The sequence below is a fragment of the Hylobates moloch genome, unplaced genomic scaffold, assembly GCF_009828535.3.
Source record: "Hylobates moloch isolate HMO894 unplaced genomic scaffold, HMol_V3 SCAFFOLD_18, whole genome shotgun sequence".
Lineage (NCBI taxonomy): Eukaryota > Metazoa > Chordata > Mammalia > Primates > Hylobatidae > Hylobates > Hylobates moloch.
In genome coordinates, this window is record NW_026652293.1 from 9400398 (window position 1) to 9419158 (window position 18761).

Here is an 18761-nt window from a genome sequence, read left to right on the forward strand (position 1 = left end):
GGGGATGATTTAAATATCGGGAAGGTGTATGCAGATTATATGCAAACACTACACCATTTTACATAAGGGACTTGACCTTCTGCGGATTCTGGTGTCTACGGGGTCCTGGAACGAATCCCTATTTCATGAGAGGGGATGACTGTACACACGTCAGTGTGTATTAGGCCATCAAAACGCCTCCGGGAAATTCTTGGGTTATTTTGAAAACCCCTTCCCTCCCCAAGACCTTTAACCTAAAGGGCTGTTGGGGCGGTCTCCTAGGAGACCACACAGAAACGACTGCGCATGCGTGCTTTCCCGCGGCTGATGCAACCTCACGCTGCCGTGCGGCTCTACCTCGAGTAAGGAAGCCGCCAGGGAAATCTGGCGAGACCGATCGGCGGCCACACGGAAGTGGGCGGAAAGGCCCACCCCCCGGGGGCTTTGCGAGTGACGTTGGGCGGCACGGCGCTAGCGGCGTAGTCCTGCGTCTCTTCCGGCGGCTGGGGGGGTGTCCTGCCGGCGCGCGGGCCCTGCGGCCATTTTGGGCTTCGCTTCCACCGCAGCAGCCGACCTACCCAGTCCTTCCGGTATCGCGTTGCTCAGGGGCTTTTCAACCCTCTGTCACTCGGAAAACCATCGCCGAGGCCGTGGGGGCACTCCTATCCATGGTGTTGAAGCGTCGAGCCGACTAGGGAACCTCCTTCCCCGCCAGGATGGAAGTCGCATCAGTCGCCCCCTATTGCGCGGGCTGTTCCTCCCTGTGTTCTGCCGCCCGCTGCCGCATCCGCTGCCCTCTGTGGCTTTTCTGCTGGCTCGAAGATAGGCCTGGAGCACCGACGCCACCGCTGGGCAAGGCCGAGACTCTGTAGGCTTCCTCCGAATCCCGTCGACCTCCAGCCGCTGAGCGCCGCGGCCCTACCTGAGAGACTGCCAAGAAAAAGGAGATGGAGCCGGGAATAGGCGGATCGCGGAAACGGCTTGGCCTTCGGGCGGGCTTCCGTTTCTGGCTACCCTTTTTCCCTCGGCGATCGCAAGCAGGCTCTTCTAAGTTCCCGACGCCTCTTGCTCCGGAAAACTCCGGGAACCCCACACTGCTTTCCTCTGCTCAGCCCGAGACTCGGGTCAATTACTGGACGAAGCTGCTCTCCCAGCTCCTTGCGCCGCTCCCCGGATTGCTTCAGAAGGTGCTAATTTGGAGCCAACTTTTCGGTGGAATGTTTCCGACCAGATGGCTAGATTTTGCTGGAGTCTACAGCGTCCTGAGAGCCCTGAAGGGACGGGAGAAACCAGCCGCGCCCACAGCGCAGAAATCTTTGAGTTCGCTGCAGCTCGACTCCTCAGACCCCTCGGCCACTAGTTCCCTTGATTGGCTAGAGGAGGGGATCCACCGGCAATGCTCGCCCCCAGACTTAAAATTGGAGCTTAAGGCCCAGGGAGGTGCTTTGGACCCTGCAGCACACGCTTTTCTCTTAGAGCAGCAGCTGTGGGGAGTGGGGCTGTTGCCCAGTAGCCTTCAATCCCGTCTGTACTCTAACCGGGAACTTGGCTCTTCGCCCTTTGGGCCTCTAAACATTCAACGCATAGACAATTTCAATGTGGTATCCTGTTTGCTGAACCCTTCCTACCTGGACTGCCTTCCTAGGCTAGAAGTCAGCTATCAGAACAGTGATGGAAATGGCGAGCTAGTCGGCTTCCAGACACTAACCCCAGAGAGCAGCTGCCTGAGAGAGGACCATTGTCATCCCCAGCCGCTGAGTGCAGAACTCACTCCGGCCTGGTGGCAGGGATGTCCACCTCCTACGGAAGGCCTACCGGAAATTCACCGTCTTCGCATGAAACGGCTGGAATTCCTTCAGCAGGCTAGCAAAGGGCAAGAGTTACCCACCCCTGACCAGGATAATGGCTACCACAGCCTAGAGGAGGAACACAGCCTTCTCCGGATGGATCCGAAACACTGCAGGGATAACCCAACACAGTTTGTTCCTGCTGATGGAGACATTCCTGGAAACACCCAGGAATCCACTGAAGAAAAAATAGAATTATTAAGTACAGAGTTTCCACTTGCTTTGGAAGAAGAGAGCATTTCTGAGAGCTGTCCATCTGGTGAGATACCTATGGAAAAGGAGCCTGGAGAGGGCCGAATAAGTGTAGTTGATTACTCATACCTAGAAGATGACCTTCTCATTTCTGCCAGACCAGCTTGTAGTAACAAACTGATAGATTATATTTTGGGAGGTGCATCCAGTGACCTGGAAACAAGTTCTGATCCAGAAGGTGAGGATTGGGATGAGGAAGCTGAGGATGATGGTTTTGATAGCGATAGCTCACTGTCAGACTCAGACCTTGAACAAGACCCTGAAGGGCTTCACCTTTGGAACTCTTTCTGCAGTGTAGATCCTTATAATCCCCAGAACTTTACAGCAACAATTCAGACTGCTGCCAGAATTGTTCCTGAAGAGTCTTCTGATTCAGAGAAGGATTTGTCTGGCAAGTCTGATCTAGAGAATTCCTCCCAGTCTGGAAGCCTTCCTGAGACCCCTGAGCATAGTTCTGGGGAGGAAGATGACTGGGAATCTAGTGCAGATGAAGCAGAGAGTCTCAAACTGTGGAACTCTTTCTGTAATTCTGATGATCCCTACAACCCTTTAAATTTTAAGGCTCCTTTTCAAACATCAGGGGAAAATGGGAAAGGCTGTCCTGACTCAAAGACCCCATCTGAGTCCATTGTGGCCATTTCTGAGTGTCACACCTTACTTTCTTGTAAGGTGCAGCTGTTGGGGAGCCAAGAAAGTGAATGTCCAGACTCGGTACAGCCTGACGTTCTTTCTGGAGGAAGACACACACATGTCAAAAGAAAAAAGGTTTGTTTCTTGTCTTTTAACATGCCTGATATGTTCTGCCTGTTTTTATATGGTTAAATATAGCAGCATGACTTTGGAGGCTTAGGAGTGCATGTGTTTTTGAGGAAGGCCTCAATTCATATACTTGGATTGAGAAATATGTAAATGACCCTTCTCCTGTCCCTCACCCCCCGCCCCAGTGCACATTGTTGCTGTCCAAAACGAACATACCAGTGTGTAGATGTTAGCAGGAAAGTGCCATTTTTATTTGGGTTGGTAGTTCTGGACTGTTTCCTTACAAGCTTCAACTTCTCACACTTTTTAACGGACTATAAACTTTGCGTGTACACGATTTAATTTTTCTAGAGATTGAAAAGGTCCTGTTACAGCCATAGAGTTTTAAAATGATTTTAAATGTATGTTGTTTGTAAATACTTAATATTTTGTTTGCATATAAGAAGAGTGTCTTCATTCCTGCACATTACAACCCAAAGGGATGATGATATGAAGTAGCAAGTCAGATTTATCTGGTCCAATTTGCCATGAAAGAGAATAGTAATTTCAGTGGTTTTGACATTACATGGTTTTAATTGAAAGTCAAAGCCAATACAGGAAATGGTATTGCCTTTTCTTAGGAATGCAATGCTAGTTATCAGTAGTCAGCTACAGGTTAATATTAATAATAAACAGTGATGGCCACTTACTTGGTTTATCTTGACTAGTTGCTTCCTGTTCCCAGGCTAGTCTGAAAACTTCGTGCAGCGTTTTACGCTTTCATTACATTGTCAGGTTAACCTTATTTTGGGAGTCTTTAGAGTTGGTTTTTCTTTATAGTTGATTCAACTAAAGTTATTAATTGAACTCTCCCCAAACTGAAAGGTGTCTCTTATTGTAGAGGGAAAGTTTTTTTAGTTTCCTGTACCGTTACTTGGAGAGAGAAGATAGTGGGTGAGTTATTATTGACCTGAGATTCTGCCGCACTGGGGCGTTTCAAATGGACAGTACCATAATCTTTTGGCTCCAAATGACCAGGTTACTACTTTGAAATTATTCCTGGGTAGAAAATGTCTCAAAATGGTGATAATCTTACGTCTTACCTTTAGGGCAGAATAAGTCATGTTAAAAATTAAATTTTAGTTCACACTTTGTAAATGCCATCTCTCTGTCCTTTTAAGGGGCCCCTGACAAATGACCTATTTAGAATGAATAGGTAAGAAACAAAGTGGGGCAATGGAATGAGCACTTGCAGCTGGAGCCCCGTGTTCTCTACTCCTCAGTGGTTAAGGCGCAGAGATTTGGAAGGCAGCCAGACCTGGGAAGTTACTTGACTCTCATGGCCTCAATTCACTCTTACTTGATGGAAAAAATAATAATATCTATTGTACAAATTATTGCAAGATTTAAATAAGACAAGTAAATAAAACTCAGAATTTAATGCCTTGCCTTTAAATGCTAGCTCTTACTGAGAGACCTCAGGCCAGTCTCGTGTCTTATTTTAGCTTGCTCATTGAGTAAAATGAAATGAGTGGAGTAGATGATACTATTGGCTATGAACTAGAAGCAGAATTTATAAATGATTATGTCTGAATATGATAGAATTATTTGACAGCCTTTGACTACCTGCCATTGGTATATATGGAGTATGGTGTATGGAATATATGGAGTATATAGGATGATGGACAGTGAGTCTAAAAAACCCTTCTACCTCTGTTTTCTTATCTGTATAATGGGGATGATAATAGTGCATACCTCATAGGGTTCATGTGAGGATTAAATGAGATAAAAATGTAAAGCTCTTTGAAAAAAGCCTGGTATATGGTAAACACTGTACGTTTTTATTATTTATCTTAATGACACAATGAATGAGTAGTATTCAAAACTAGAATGCAATAACTAGTAAGGTGTTACATACCTGCTAGTTGTCCTCAGGGGCATCCCTTGGCCTGATGTAAAGGGAACGAAAGTATAGGCCACAGTGGGGTTAGCTGATGTAACTATTAAACATACTTGAAAGCAAGTATTTACTTTTGGAGTTTGATATCTTAGAAAGAAACTTCATTAGAAATTAAGTAGTGATTAGTAATGAGTAGGGATTGTCACTCATTACATGTCATTATGTATATTAGAGTCACAATTTCATATATAGTGATAGCATATTGAATACAAAGGTTTTTAAAATCTTAACTACAAAGTTTCTTAGAGTAACACAACTTTAAAAGTACTAATTTTGCTGTATTTTGTTTACTAAGTAACTTTTTCTCTTCTGTATTGTTATTGCCAAAGTAATGATACAAAAATAGTACTACATGTTGATTTAAAAGTTGGAAAGTGATAAAATTTTTTAAAAGGAAAAAGAATAGAAGTAAGCAAAAATATTGTTAAAGCCTTTATGCAATGATAAAAACAGTGATTTCCAGGGATATAGTGGTTATTTTCAGAAATATTTTGCTTGTCATTTTGAGGGAAAAATATCACAGAACTGTATTTCCCTAAGGATTAAGAAATAGCAGGGGTTAATAACAGCATGAAAAATTCAACTCTCTATCTGGATTCATTTTATTAACACCAAAAGCCAAGGGCTGGTGGAGGATGGGGGGGGGGGGGCAGACGACTGTGTGTGTATATTAGGCAGATATATATAAATGAAATATATATAGATGAAAGATATATATCTCTATATGAAATATTTAGGTGACATTTGTTCACTGTTTTATCCAAATGCCATCTAATCAGAACTTTTTGTGAGACAGAGTTTCGTTCTTGTTGCCCAGGCTGGAGTGTAGTGGCGCGATCTTGGCTCACTGCAACCTCCACCTCCCGGGTTCAAACTGTTCTCCTACCTCAGTCTCCAGCGTAGCTGGGGTTACAGGCATGTGCCACCATGCCTGGCTAATTTTTTCGTATTTTTAATAGAGACAGGGTTTCGCCACGTTGGTCAGGCTGGTCTTGAACTCCTGACCTCAGGTGATCCGCCTGCTTCCGCCTGCCAAAGTGCTGGGATTACAGGTGTGACAGAACTTTTTTTTTTAACTTCAAATATAGCTGGGACCAAATATTCCTAAGAATAATATGTTATTCTTAGTTGGGAATATTCTGAAAGAATTGGTAGCATAAAGGGTTATTGACCTCAATGCTAATTGTAAGATCCTAGAGAGTTATTAAAATTAGTCTTTGTTTTTGTAGGTAACCTTCCTTGAAGAAGTTACTGAGTATTATATAAGTGGTGATGAGGATCGCAAAGGACCATGGGAAGAATTTGCAAGGGATGGATGCAGGTTCCAGAAACGAATTCAAGAAACAGAAGATGCTATTGGATATTGCTTGACATTTGAGCACAGAGAAAGAATGTTTAATAGACTCCAGGGAACATGCTTCAAAGGACTTAATGTTTTCAAGCAATGCTGAGTCGGCAGCCTGTAGTCCTAGCATACACTACCTCTTACCTGAGAGGTGTCGTTTAAAAACAAATCTTGGCAGCTGTCCTTTGACTTTTTTTTTTTTAGAGGAAATGTAACTTGGATCTAGTTTAATTTTTTTTTTTTTTTTTTTTTTTTGCAACATATCCCACTCAGAAACATTCAGGTTTGAAGCCAGCCCTGATAATGAAGGATGAACTAGTGTGATTTCTAATCCTCCCTTTTTTGATTTAGTTGGATGTGCTTTTAAATGTCCTTTGCTTGCATGAGGTGAAAAGGGGACCTTTTTGAGTTGTCATTTTGCACTTTCAAAAATTGTTTTCTTGGAAACAATATTTATAGGGCTTAAAGCCCATTTTCATTTCTAATCTAAATTATGTGTGCCTATCTGAAAACTTTGGGCTCTTGTTTCTTTCCCAAAATTCAGAAGTTAATGGGCTTTTATGTTTTTCTACATTTTTTTTATTTCAATGATTTGGCTTGTCTGTGTTAGGCTAAAAAATAACCTTGTTTATGCTACCAACTTAAAGTACATTATTTTGTGTCACTTTTTTTTTCTTGTAAAAATGACTTGGATTGAAAATATGTGGTAGCCTTTTTATTTCTACATTAAGTTCTACCTAGGATATTTCCAAGGACTGCCACAAAACCCGTATGTGCAGTACTTTACTACTTTGGGAAAGCTGCATCTTTCTACCAAATTTTAACATCTAATGTATTTAATTTCTTTACAAACTTCTTTGGAGAGGGTTCTGTATATGTTATTGTAGTTCCCAGTTTAATGTAGTTCTTTGTATCTCTTAACAGGTTGAAGTTACTGCAAAACACTCTGGAAAGTAATAATTACATCATAATCATTTATTTTTTAAACTTAAAAGCCTAGAAATTTCCTAGAAAGAAAATAGGAGACATCTCAGAGCAATTTGGTTTTGGTGTATATGTTCTCAACAGAAAACCAGTGTTAATGAATAACATGCCTCAGCACCGTCACTTTTAAAACCTGTCAGGATCCCACTGTAAAATTGGAAATGGGCAGTTCTGAAGTTTCACGTTTGAAATGTAAAATATAAACTTCAGTCAATATCCAGATTTATTGTGTCCTACTATTTAATAATGAGAGAAGTAATGGCAAGGCCTTTACTTTCAGGAAAGGATAGAAGTACGGATTAATGACTGGAAAGTTTTAATATATTTAGCCCAAAGCTTACTTTGAATTGAAGTCTTTGCATTGACTGTGTTTGGTTTATTTGTTTAGCTTTACAAGGTACACATAAGTTAGGTTGAGGGGTTGTTAACCCTTCAGTGGTCTGCTTTCATTCTGTGTGCTTCCTGTCACAGGTAATGGAAAACATAAGTAGAATAGGTGACCTCTTAGTTTTGAACTTATTTAAGTGTGGGGATGAATTTTTCATCAGAAGTGCTTACAGGGTTACTACCTCAGTTTACAATCTACCTGGTCATTATTTTATTTCTATCCGGTTCTAAGAACTGCTTCCACTGTTTATATATTCATAATTAAACACATTGAGAATGCAACACTATAAAAGCTGGTCACATTTTTGCAGAGCCCTTATTCTGTGTTTTTTGTTTTTGTTTTTGTTTTTTTCTTTTTTTTTTTTTGAGACAGAGTCTTGTTCTGTCGCCCAGCCTGGAGTGCAGTGGTGCGATATCGGCTCACTGCAACCTCTGCCTCCTGCCTCAGCCTCCCAAGTAGCTGGGCTTACAGGCGCACACCACCACGCCTGGCTAATTTTTTGTGTATATTTAGTAGAGACGGGGTTTCGCTATGTTGGCCAGACTGGTCTTGAACTGCTGACCTCGTGATCCGCCCGCCTCGGCCTCCCAAAGTGCTGGGATTCTGTGTGTTTTGTGCACCTCCACTTTAGGTAATCATAGGGAGCACATTTACAGGATGGTCTAACAACATGAAAACAGGCTAGTTTCAAGCAACAGCGATGGCGGTTGGAAAGCAGGCATCATTTGCCTTGAAAAAAAAGCCTTTTGACAACATACAGGCATTCTTTTAAAACCAGGCTGAAACATTTTATTTCCGAGACTTAGGTTGTGTTTCCTGTTTCTTAAACCTAGCACCTCTGTGTATTTGAAAATAATGAGACATCTTTCATTGGATTTTGGAAAATTGTTCCCCATGGGATTCTAACCTCACTACCAAATGAGTGAAAGCTTGATTAAGAGTTCTTCCATATACTAGCCTCCTTGGAAGAAGGGATCAGAAGGTGACAAGAAGGACAGAAAGGACTATTTTAAAGTTGGATTGAAGGAGAAAAAAGCAAAATTCTTGTTTCATCCCAATTCTAGTTAGAACAAAGTTAAACCCCCATAATCTTAAAGAGAATCTTTGGAGGTTTTAATTAAACATTTTATACATTTAAAGTCTTGTTAATGGTGCTTTAAGTGTCAATGTAGCATGTAAAAAGGCTTTGTACAGACAGGTAAAGTTCCATTTCTGAGTGATGAAATGTAACACCTCTTCATCTCTAACTTGAAATCAAAACTATCAGATTTTATTTTTGTATAATTTAAGGAAGGTAAAGTTAGGGGACTAGAAGACTCTAAATTGGCTTCTACAGATCAATAATTTAAATGTAACTAGTTGGGATTTTATAGTTAAAATTATATTGTGTATATAACAACTAATCTGTAAATTGTAATAAATATATTTGCAATTATTAAATGTTAAGTGATATTTTGGTTCAACTTTATATGTATCATAGTATTTTACAATGGTTTTGGAATTACTAAGCAAGATTAGTATAATTGCAAACAACATTTTAGTAATAGAAGAATTTGGTTCTTGCAGTATTATGAGAGGCCCTTCTAAGAAACTGAAGATTTGATTCTGAAATTGACCGTAGCTTTTCAGGTCTGCTGCAAAGAAAATTAAAATAAACTGGGTATTCACAGAAGCAATAACATTCAGATGCTGGGCTTAGCCTAGTGCTTAAGTAGCAGGGAAATCTCTGTTTTGTGCATTGTTGTTATTTTTTTTTGAGATGGAGCCTCTGTCACCCAGGCTGCATTGAAGTGGCACGATCTCAGCTCACTGCAACCTCCACCTTGCTGCCTCAGCCTCCCGAGTAGCTGGAATTACAGGCTCCTGTCACCATGCCCGGCTGAATTTTCTATTTTTGGTAGAGATGGGGTTTTATCATGTTGGCCAGGTTGGTCTCGATCTCCTGACCTCGTGACCCGCCCACCTCGGCCTCCCAAAGTGCTGGGATTACAGGCGTGAGCCACCGTGCCTGGCTATTTTGTGTATTATTAATCACGATAATCATGGTATTGTAAAATCATGAAGATCTCTCATTTACAAAAGTGGGCCAGGTATCGTGGCTCACGCCTGTAATTCCAGCACTTTGGGAGGCTGAGGTGGGAGGATTGCTTGAGGCTTGGAGTTCAAGACCAGCCTGAGCAACATAGTGAGACACTTTCCTCTACAAAAAAAAACAAAAACAAAAACTGGCCCATGGTGGTGCACACCTGTGGTCCTAGCCTATAGACCCAGTTACTTGGGAGGCTGAGACAGGAGGGTTGCTTGAGCACAGAAGTTCAAGCCTGCAGTGAGCTGTGATTACACCATTGTACTCCAGCCTGGGTGATAGACTCTCTCAAAAAATAAAGTCAGATGGAATCATGCTTTAATACTAGATAATGGATCATTGAGACTGTCTCAAAAGAATGTTATAACATCAGAAAAAAATTTTTACTCTGAAAAAGCATTTGGGTTATGGCAACCCTATTAATGCATTAAAGAATAATAGCATTCTTAATTCAGGCACTTTCAAGATGAAAGGATAATGAAGAAAAGTTATTAAGATATATTGCTGAACTGGAAGGAAAGAAACTAACATTTAGTTGCAGTTATACAATATTTAGTACAAACTGAATTGACATCCCCGGGTTATAATTTTATTTCTATCTTGGGGTTAATTGAAGCATGTCTGCCATTCTCCAGTAATATATGTGAGAATGGCTACATTTACATTAAGCCAGATTTATTGCTATGCTTATCCTGATATTTTATGGAAATTGTGTTATTTTTCTTTTGTACTTTAGTAGAAAGTTAAAAGCAAATATTTAATTGTTGACCTCAGAATTTCTTGTTTTTTTGAGACAGGGTCTTGCTCTGTCCTCCAGGCTGCAGTATATTGGTGCGATCTTGGCTCACTGTAGCCTCAACAGCCTCAACCTCCCAGGCTCAAGCGATTCTCCCACCTCAGCCTTCTGAGTAGCTGGGACTCCAGGTGCACACCACCACACTCAGCTAATTTTTCTGTTTTTTGTACAGATGGGGTTTTGCCATGTTGTCCAGGCTGGGACCTCAGAAATTTAGATAGTTACTCAGATTTGGGAATTTGGTGTTCTCTGGCATATTCTCATTTGGAGACTTCATTTGGACTCTATTCTCTGTACCTTTTTAAAACAAAAATGGGAAATTTTCATTTTTTTCTCATAACAATGCACATTGTTTATAAAAGCATATAATACAGAGATATACAAAGACATTTTTGGTACATTAAAAAATATTGCTTCCCAGGGTGCCTTTCTGAGCTGAGAGACTTAATTTCTTTTTATCTGTAAAAAGAGGTTTTGAGAGTTATTTAATGATACGCATGTTAGGTATTTGGAATCTTTCCGTATGAACTTAGTTGAATGTTTTGTGATCAACACAAAACACCAATCTTTTCCTTCCTGGATGTGCTCCAGCGAGACTTAAGTCTGTGTTGGCAGCATGCTATTGAGATCTATAATAATCGGTATCATAAAGAGGATACGTAAATCTCTTCTAACCCTGCTGACTTTGAGGATTCATCAAGCAGGACCTATGATGCTTTCAACCAATATGTTTCAGTGGCAGGTTTGACATCAGGGAATTTAAAGAGAACTAACTTGTTCTGCACATGGAATGGAGAAGGCGGTTGAGAGTAGGGGTTATGTATTACCATGTAAGCAATTTGAGTTACATCAGTGTTTCACCACTGGCAGACTCAGAGAGAGACAGGGGAAGCTAGGTTTGTGGAAAGTAGGTTGCTTGACCCATGGGGAGGATACCCTAGAGATCTAATGAGTCTGAGAGCTGCAAGACCTGGAGAGCTGTACTACAAGGGAAGCAGCTTTGGAACAATTTTTCAGGTTTTGTTCTTTTAATCTTTTACACTTCCGCCTTTATCTCAGTAATACCCTTTCTGTTTCCTCCTGCCTTTATTTGCTGACTATTTTCACTACTGTTTTATAGATCCTTACCAAGAAGAAGGATGAAGAATTTAATAGCAAAAGAAGAGCAGAATTGCCATAGATGCAAGAAGAAAGGACCTCACACAGTTCTTGACTTTTCTACAGAGCTCATTGCACATTTTCCCACTAAAATGTTGGGTAAATATTTATATTTAAGATTGGATTGGCCAGGGGTGGTGGCTTATGCCTATAATCTCAGCACTTTGGGAGGCCAAGGTGGGAGGATCTCTTGAGCCCAGGAGTTCAAGACCAGTGTGGGCAACATGGCAAAACCATCTCTACAAAAAATACAAAAAAAAAGAAATTAGCTGGGCATGGTGGTGCATGCCTGTAGTCCCACCTACTCAGGAGGCTGAGTTGGGAGCTGTGATTGAATCACTGCACTGCAGCCTGCACAACAAAGTGAGACCCTGTCTCAAAAATGTTGAAAAAAAAAAGACTGGATTAACTTTCAGAAACATTCCAAGGATGTTCAGGGTCAAAGAAAGAGGTGATAGTAAAGCTGAATAATGCTGCTTTGTGTTAAGCCTTCTTTTCTTTTTTTTTTTTTTTTTTTTTTTTTCACTGTCACCCAGGCTCTGAGGTACAGTGTCATGATCACAGCTCACTGCAGCCTCGACTTCCCAGGCTCAGGCAATCCTCCCACCTCAGCCTCTCGAGTAGCTGGGACCATAGGTGTGCACCACTTTGCTCACCTATTTTTTATAGAGACAGGATCTCACTATGTTGTCCAGGCTGGTCTCAAACTCCTGAACTCAAGCAATTAGCTCACCTTGGCCTCCCAAAGTGCTGGGATTACAGGCATGAGTCGTCAGGTCCAGCCAAACCTCCTTTTCTTAATGGGTTTCACATATTGGCTCTGAAGGCAAAAACCAGAGGAGTCCCAGGAGTTTTGAAAAAGACTTATCTGGATATATGTTCCGAAGTGGGTGTTTTTAAGACCAAATTTTATCATGAAAGACTAGTTCCTCTTTGGATCTCAAATAATCACCTCAAAGAGACCTCTGATCACTCTATCCCCCAACCCCTCCTTTTTCTCTCACAGTACCTTTTAAAATTATGTTCACTCTGCCCTCATCTTGTTAACATTTTTACTTGTTTCTCATCTACCCCTACCCTCACTAGTCTGTAAACTCCATGAGAGCAGGGATCTTGTTGTTTATGAGTCCAGAGCCTAGAACTGTGTCTGGTATGCTATAGTCAATAAATATTTGTTGAATAAATTAACAACTTTTTTTTTTTTTTTTTTTTTTGAGACAGGGTTCCACTCCCACCACCCAGACTGGAGTGCAACGGTGCAATCTCGGTGCTGAACCTCCGCCTCCCAGGCTCCAGCGATTCTTCTGCCTTAGCCTCCTAAGTAGCTGGGACTACAGGCAGATGCCACCACACCCAGCTAATTTTTATTTTTTTGTAGAGATGGGGTTTCACCATGTTGCCCAGGCTGGTCTCGAACTCCTGGGCTCATGAGCTGCCTGCCTTGGCCTCCCAAAATGCTGGGATTACAGGCGTGAGCCACCACGCCTGGACTCTTTTTTTTTTTTTTTAAATATATATAAATAGAGATGGGGTCTGGCTATGTTGCCCATATAGCAACTCCTGGCCTCAAGCAGTCCTCCTGCCTTGGCCTCCCAAAGTGCTGGGATTACATGTGTGAGCCACTGGGCCTGGCCAAGTTAATAGCTTTCCCAAAGTCACCTCTCATCAGCTTCATTGAAGTTTCATCCACACAGCCTTGTCTGACCAGAAACAAGTGTGCCACAATCATCAGATGATGTAGAATCACAGAATTTAAATGCCCTTAGAGAAAAGCTACAGTAAGCTTTAACTAAATTTGTAGAAAGTAATTACAAATTTCAATTTGGCTAGGGATACCACATCCATTAATTCTAGTGTCATTAATATGAGACACATTGTTAATTTATGAATTTAATATGCGAGCAAATCAGCTGCGACCCTTCTTTCCCAGAATTAATAGGCTGCATTGGAGTACTAGAGTATTCTTGCCACCACACCAGGGGTTTTTAGCTCTTTTTGGCAGAAGATTGGCTTTGGGTTTCTAGTGATGCTCTGTTGTCTCCACCAGATGGCGTTATCTTCTATCTGGGAGTGCCTGATGGACGCCTGCTATTACAGATCTGGTTGCTATTGCTCCCCTGGAGGTGGGTCCCTCAATGTGTAAACAAGCTGGAAAACTGCCCTGCCCTGCCCATTCCAGGCCTGCCTGGCCCAGTGTGACTCCACCTTTTTGTGGTAATTACCCAGAAGTAGGGGCTGTTTCTTATGGGAGAACCAAGATTTGTATTTGAACACAAACAAAGGAACTGATTTTTTTTTTTTTGAGTCTTGCTGTCGCCCAGGCCTAGGCTGGAGTACAGTGGCACGGTCATAGCTCACTGCAGCCTCCAACTCTTGGGCTTAAGCAATCCTCCCACGTCAGCCTCCCAAGTAGCTAGGACCACAGGCATGCACCACATTGCCTGGCTAATTTTATTATTTTTGTGTGTAGAGATGGGGTCTCATTACATTGCCTAGGCTGGTCTCAAACTCCTGGCTTCAAGAGATCCTATGGCCTGGGCCTCCCAAAGTGTCGTGATTACAGGCATGAGCCACCTCACTTGGCCCTTGTATGCTTTTTTTATCACTGTTCATGTCACATTGGATTTTAATTGTGATTTGCTCTTTTCTTTCTTCCTCTGTGGTGGAAGGGTCTGCGCAGTGACCAGAGTATTTTAGACACACAATACACTTTTCTTTAACTCAAGCAGTAATTTCCATAGCCTCTTTTTTCCAACACACAGGCTCCCTCCCGACATAACAAGTAATTTATGAATTCATTTCAAAGAAGCAATTTTATGTGTTAAAAGGTCTACCTTCAGTGTTTACATTATTTTGTATTTGTAGTTGAGATTTTTTTTTTTTGAAAAGCTAGCATTATTAGTGATGACCTGCAACCTAAGGTTTTAAATCAGTTGATGTAAGGTCTTCATGACTAATCTTTCCAGTGGTAGCCTAAGGTTCGCTGAAACATTGTCATTGTTATGAAAGGCACTTCATTATGCAGGATATCATTCATATCCAGTTTTCTAAGATGGTTGAGGACATTGTTTTAAACTTTTCTGTTTTTTAAATTGACAAATAAAAATTGTATATGTTTACTGTCTACAACATGTTTTGAAATATGTGTGCATTGTGGAATGGTAAGTCAAGCTAATTAACATATGTATTACCTCACATACTTAGCATTTTTTGTGGTAAGAACCCTTAAAATCTACTCTTAGCAATTTTCTTTTTCTATTTATTTATTTATTTGTTTGTTTGAGACAAGCTGGAGTGCGGTGGTGCAATTTCGGCTCACTGTAACCTCTGCTTCCTGGGCTCAAGCAATTCTCGTGTCTCAGCCTCCCAAGTAGCTGAGACTACAGGTGCGTGACACCACACCCGGCTAATTTTTTGTATTTTAGTAGAGACGGGTTTCACCATGTTGCCCAGGGTGGTCTCGTACTCCTGAGCTCAGGTGATCTGCCCGCCTCAGCCTCCCAAAGTGCTGAGGGATCCCTGCCAAAGGGATTACAAGCGTGAGCCATCACGCCTGGCCTTTTTTTTTTTTTTTGAGACAGAATCTTGCTCTGTTGCCAGGCTGGAGTGCAGTGGCATGATCATGGCTTTCTTCAGCCTCAACCTCCTGGGCTCAGGCAATCCTCTTGCCTCAGTTTCCTGAGTAGCTGGGACCACAGGCTCACACCACCATAACAGGCTAATTTTTAAGTTATCTGTAGAGGCGAGGTCTCTCTATATTGCCCAGGCTGGTCTTGAAGTCCTAGGCTCAAGTGTTCCTCCTGCCTCAGCCTCCCAAAGTGTTGGGATTACAGGTGTGAGCCACCTCACCTGGCCAATTTGCAAGAATATAATACATTGTTATTGACTATGGTCACCATGTTGTACGGTAGATCTCTTGAACTTATTCCTCCTAACTGAAATTTTGTATCCTTTGAGCAACATCTCCCCAACCCACTTCTTGTTTTTTATTAACTTATTATAGTTTACATACAATAAGTTTCACTTATTTTAAGTATGAATTCAATGAGTTTTGATAAACGTGTAGTCATATAAACACCACCACAATCAAAATATGGATCATTTCCATCACCCAGAAAGTTCCCTCATGTTCTTTTATATTCAGTCCCCTTCCCAACCTCCAGCTTTTGGCAGCCATTGATCTGCTTTTCTTTCCTCTTTATTTTTTTTTTTGAGAGACAGGGTCTTACTGTCACCCAGGCTGGGGTGTAGTGGTGTGATCACGGCTTACTGCAGCCTTGTCTCTCTGGGTTCAGGTGATCCTCCCACCTCAGCCTCCTGAGTAGCTGGGACTACAGATGTGTGCAACCATCTGGTTTTTTGTTTTTGTTTTTGCTTTTTTTTTTTTTTTGTATTTTTAGTAGAGATAAGGTTTTGGCACGTTGCCCAGGCTAGTCTTGAACTTCTGGGCTCAAGAGATCTGCCTGTTTTGGCCTCCCAACGTGCTGGGATTACAGGTGTGAGCCACCACGTCTGGTCTTTGATCTGCTTTCAACACTATTTTAGCTCTTCTAGAATTTCATAAAAATGGTATCATATGTACAGCATGGACCCTTCTGTGGTGGGCTTCTTTACTGTAATGCTTTTGAGATTCATCTGTGCTGTTGAGTGTCTCTGTAGTCCATTCCTTCTGTTGAGTGTATCAGTAGTCCATCCCTTTTCATGGCCGAGCAGTATTTCATTGTATAATTATACCACTATTTGTTCATTTACTAGATAATAAACAGTTGACTTAAGTATGAATTCAGTGAGTTTTGATAAACACATGTAGTCATATAAACATATGACTACATATATAAACATATAAACACATAAACATGTACATATATAAACACATATAAATTTGTGCCTATTATAAACAAAGCTTCTATGAACTGTTGAGTACAAGTGTTTGAGTGGACATATGTTTTCATTGCTTTTTGATAAATCCAAGAGTGAGACTGCTGGATCATACGGTAAGTATGTATCTAATTATATAAGAAACTCCCAAACAGTTTTCAAAGTGGCTGTACTACTTGGCAGCAGCATATGAGCTCCAGTTGCTCCACATCCTTGTCAACACTTGATATTGTAAGTCTTTTTAAGTTTAGCTATTCTAGTGGCATCTTATTTTGGTGTAAATTTGCATTTCCTTGGTGTTTAATGATATGGAGCATCTTTCCATATATTTATTTGCATTGATAAATACCTTCTTCAGTCAAGTGTCTGTTCAAATCTTTTGTCCTTTTTTGTAAGCCAAATTGTTAGCATTTGTATGGATTTGTGTATGTGTGTGTGTCTTTAAAAACATATTCTAGATATAAGTCCTTTATATATGCTTTGCAAATATTTTCTCCCAGTCTGTGGCTTGCCTTTTCATTTTTTAAATTATGTAATTTGGAGAGCAGAATTTTTTAATTTTGCAGAAGTTCAGTTTATCAATTTTTTCTTCTATGGTCCATGCTTTTCCAAAGGTCTTAGAAGTTTTACCTAACAAGGCCATGGATATTTTTGTTTATGTTTACTTCTAGAAGTTTTATAGTTTTAGCTCTGACATTTAAGTCTGTCATTCACTCTGAGTTAACCTTTGTATGTGTTACGAGGGCAAGGGTTAAGCTTCATATTTTTGCACATGGATATTCAGTTGTTGAAAAGACTATCCTTTCTCCATTGAGTAATTTTGGCATATTTTTCAAATTTCAATTGACCGTGTAGATGGATCTGTTTCTGGACCCTGTATTCTGTTTCATTGATCTGTATCTCTGTGCTTATATAAATACCACACTGCCTTGATTACTGTAACTTTATAGTGAGTCTTGAAATTACTTTGTTCTTTTTCAAAATGGTTTTTGTTACTCCAAGCCCTTTGCTTTTTTTTTTTTTGAAAAACAAATCTTTATTGTCTAGAAATACGTATTTAAAAAATCCCCTTCAAAAGATGCTATTCACTCGTTTCCCCATTTCCTCTTCTTCCACACCTCTGATATAAAGGACATTATTACACCTTATTAAAACTTCACCTAGATGTCCAGGCAATGCCTCATTTATGAATTCTGTATCTGCAAGCTGCATGTTCATATAGCCATCTACAGATACCAGATAGCCCTTATACTCCATTCCCACTTAAGCTTCACCATCACTGGCTCTCCTGTTAATCTACTGAGGAAATATTTGGGATTGAGGGGTAAACTCATCCTAACTAAAGGGAATGTTGCGGGCTATTTGCCACCGACCTAGCTGCTATTTTCCTGTCCCTCCTAACTCAGCAGATACTGCAGGTCCCGAACCACTGAGCTTTAAGAGAAATGGCTGCCAAATAGGAGTGTCACCCTTTGCATTTCTATTTGAATTTCAGGACTAGCTTATTAATTCTTACCAAAAAAAATGCGGGGCAGGTGCGGGGTGCTGGTGGGGCATTGAATGGAATTACACTGGCTGTATGGATTGATTTAGGAAGAGTTGACATCTTAACAATATTGAGTCCTTTGATCCATAAACACACTATATTTCTCCATTTATTTGAGTCTTTTAAAGTTTCTCTCAAATGTTTTGTAGTAGTCAATATATTGATCTTGTACATATTTTGTTACATTATCGCTAAATATTTCCTTTTTGAGATACTATTGTAAATTGTACTTTTTTCATTTCAATTTCCACTTCTTTGCTAGTAATATAGAAATACAATTTATTTTTCTATATTAACTCTGTGTCTTGTGGCCTTCGAAAATTTTACATAGATGATCATATCTTAGAATAAAAATAGTTTTGCTTCCTTCTTTCTCATCTGTATGCCTTTTATTTATGTTTTTCTTGCTTTATTGTACTGGCTAGTATAACAAGTACAAAGGGAAATAGAAGTGGTCAGAGGGGGCATCCTTGCCTTGTCTTTAGGATCACTGATGTCTTCTTTGTCATTCCTGATCTTGGTAATTTATGTTGTCTTCTCTCTCTCTCTTTTTTTGCTTATCAGTCTGGCTAGAGGTTTGTTAATTTTATTGATCTTTTCAAAGAACCAGTTTTTGGTTTCATTGATTGTTTTCCAATTGTTTTTTGTTTTGCTTTGTTTTGTCCATTGATTTCTGATCTGTAGTGCATTTTCTTTCTTCTACACTTTGGGGTTCAGTTTGTTCTTTTTCTAATTCTTAAGGTGGCACTTAGATCACTGATTCAAGACTTTCTTTTCTTCTAATATAAATATCTAATGCTAAAA

At 40.6% G+C, this 18761-nt stretch overlaps 1 protein-coding gene and 1 pseudogene across 3 annotated transcripts; one reads left to right on the forward strand and one right to left on the reverse strand.

Moving 5' to 3' along the window:
* Positions 1–350: 350 nt before the first annotated feature.
* Positions 351–8939, forward strand: PPP1R15B (protein phosphatase 1 regulatory subunit 15B). 3 transcript variants are annotated; one of them, XM_032137159.2, is made up of 3 exons: positions 351–2256; positions 2748–2843; positions 6006–6133. In XM_032137159.2, the coding sequence occupies exons 1-2, from the start codon at positions 927–929 to the stop codon at positions 2774–2776; spliced, it is 1359 nt and encodes a 452-aa protein (XP_031993050.1). In that variant the 5' UTR covers positions 351–926; the 3' UTR covers positions 2777–2843; positions 6006–6133. The 3 variants fall into 3 exon arrangements, with proteins under 3 accessions (XP_031993050.1, XP_058286703.1, XP_031993049.1); XM_058430720.1 differs by having other exon boundaries at positions 2754–2843; XM_032137158.2 differs by having other exon boundaries at positions 353–2843; positions 6006–8939.
* A 7253-nt stretch (positions 8940–16192) lies between these two features.
* On the reverse strand, positions 16193–18318 carry LOC131381853 (small nuclear ribonucleoprotein F-like; annotated as a pseudogene).
* Between the last annotated feature and the right edge of the window lie 443 nt (positions 18319–18761).